The sequence below is a fragment of the Eimeria maxima genome, genomic scaffold (genome assembly GCF_000499605.1).
Source record: "Eimeria maxima Weybridge genomic scaffold, Emw_scaff231, whole genome shotgun sequence".
Taxonomy (NCBI): domain Eukaryota; phylum Apicomplexa; class Conoidasida; order Eucoccidiorida; family Eimeriidae; genus Eimeria; species Eimeria maxima.
Window position 1 is genome coordinate 1 of NW_013563702.1, and position 2,298 is coordinate 2,298.

At 49.8% G+C, this 2,298-nt stretch overlaps 1 protein-coding gene across 1 annotated transcript; it reads left to right on the top strand.

Annotated features, from left to right (window-relative positions):
- Positions 1-400, top strand: EMWEY_00023160 (hypothetical protein, conserved; the record flags this gene model as incomplete). The annotated part of the gene is made up of 1 exon (XM_013477945.1): positions 1-400. A coding segment is annotated over one exon (400 nt), but the record flags the coding sequence as incomplete, so codon positions are not given.
- Positions 401-2,298: the final 1,898 nt, after the last annotated feature.

The window sequence follows — 2,298 nt, forward strand, 5'->3', positions numbered from 1 at the left end:
CTTTTTGTCGGGGATGGATGCAGCTGCTTCTTTTGGAGAGCCGCTGTCCAAAGCTGCTAAGTTGGACCCTGTATACGGAGAACCGGAGCTCCGGAAGGATTTCAAGAACTTCAGGGAAGGGGGTTCTCCGGTGAAGGCTAATGACAAGAGCGACATGTGGAGTCTGGGTGCCCTCCTCTATGAAGTTTTAACTGGCCGCTCTTTTCAAAGTTTGGTTGTGAATGGTGAATTCGACGAGACCAGCAGAAGGACAGCTGCACATGAGTTGGCGCATTCGGGTGTACGGTCTGCGTGGAAAGATCTTGTCCTCCAGCTATTAGAGTTAAATAGAGAAAAACGCATCTCTGCTGTGGAGATCTCACACCGTCTTAGGAACTTCCTTTCTGTGGGACCATACTGAGTGTGGTACAGCGTCGCATCTAGTGAGATGTGACTTTCTGCTCTAGTACATATTTTGCTAAGTCTGCTCTATTTGAACAGAAATTTTCCTAAATATTTTTTCAGGTAATTATCTGGAGAATATGGGTGTTTTCCATTGATTCTGAATGTACTCTACAAAAGCGAGCTGCATACATTAGGAAATCTAGATATGACATCAGGAAGATCACCGCTCACGCTAGCCGTGTAGCCGTGTTATCTATCCCCCAGTAGTAGTAGAATGAAGGCAATATGCGTAGGATAAAGGCGTCTACTTAGCGATTGTTCCTGTGGGCGTGCTGCTACCGGGACGACAAATATGCTGGCCAGAGGGAGAGCTTGTAAGTGCTCTGCAACATTATGGTGGAAGATCACCACACGCTGGCCCTATCGCCCTGTTGTCTATTTCCCAGTAGTAGTAGAATGAAGGCAGTATGCATAGGATCAAGAATTCTACTTAGCGATTGTTCTTGTGGGCGTGCTGCTGCCGGGACGACAAATATGCTGGCCAGAGGGAGAGCTTGTAAGTGCTCTGCAACATTATGGTGATTTGATCGGGATGGAGTCAACCGAAAGCAGCAGGAGCACCGTATGTCGCAGAAACGGCAGGAGGGGAGCGGCTAAGAGCAGCAGAACTGTCCCTATTGGCGTTCGCGCGTTGAGTGTAGGTGTGGGGAGTGAAGCACGCAAGGATCTGAGTGTAGGTGTGGGGAGTGAAGCACGCAAGGATCTTCCATCAGCGGAATGGCCTATATGAAGTGCATATAGGCGCGTTAGGCTGCCCTACAGTCTCGTTCCCGCGTCTACAGCGTAGAACGCAAGCAGCAAACCACTTTTGGTGCAACAACTAAGGCAAACACCACATGCGACCGCTACTTTCAAAGCTACAGTGCTTTTATGCTGCTTAACTGGAAAAAGTGCTACAGATTGGCATAAACGGGATCAAGTGCGACTCTGGTTGTCGTGATGCTTTGTCTGTTTACACGTCAGCCTACTCTTCTGCTTGACAGAAATTGCATGCAGGGTTCCCTCCCTTGAGCGAAGAACTCTGGTGGTTATGCAGAGGATTATCTCGTCGTTGCTACATCCAAAACAGAACTCGTGTAGCATGGTAATACGACGGATTTCTAATTCAGTCTTTGACTTCATGCGCATATGTCTGCAACGCAAGACTTCGGTGATACCCAAGGAGTACAACGAGTTGCAGTGGAGCCGGCCTGTGAACGCAAGGCTCTGAGCAGTGTAGTCATGAGAAGTGACGATGCAACAGCCGAAACGCCTATTGGTCACGGGGTGCTAACCCTACTGGATATAGGGTGCAGATAGTGGCTGGTTTCTAATAGCTAGGGCTACCAGTTGCAATCTTCCCGCCTCCGGGACTGCGTATCTGGTGCTACGGTGAGTCAGTGGCACACCGTACGCGACGGTTGGCAGAACACTCTGCCTCTAGGGTGGGTCTTTAGCTGAGGTCCAGGATCCTCGCCGCACGTTGTACTTGACCCACATACCCTTGCCTCGACATGCCTAGGACGCCTCGCTCCAGCTTAACTTGGTTTGAGCATGTGGCAGGTGTGCCACTGTGCGAATGACGCCGCTAAACTAAGGATCCGCCACATGACTTTGGGATTTCATGTTGTCTTTGAGTCTTTGCAGGTCTTGGTGGTCCTCTACTAATTTTGAGGGAGCTCTGCTTAGGGATTTCTGTGATTCGCCAAGGTATCGCACGGTGTTTGGACGTGTCCCATTCTTTGTTCCTTCGTCTGCTTCTGCATATTACTCTTCGGCATTTTTGCTCCCGGCTTGAATGTGCAATTGATTATTCTTGGCCTTCGTTTACCCGGTACTGGCACGGGCTCAGTTCCATCGGGAGCGAAAGATGCC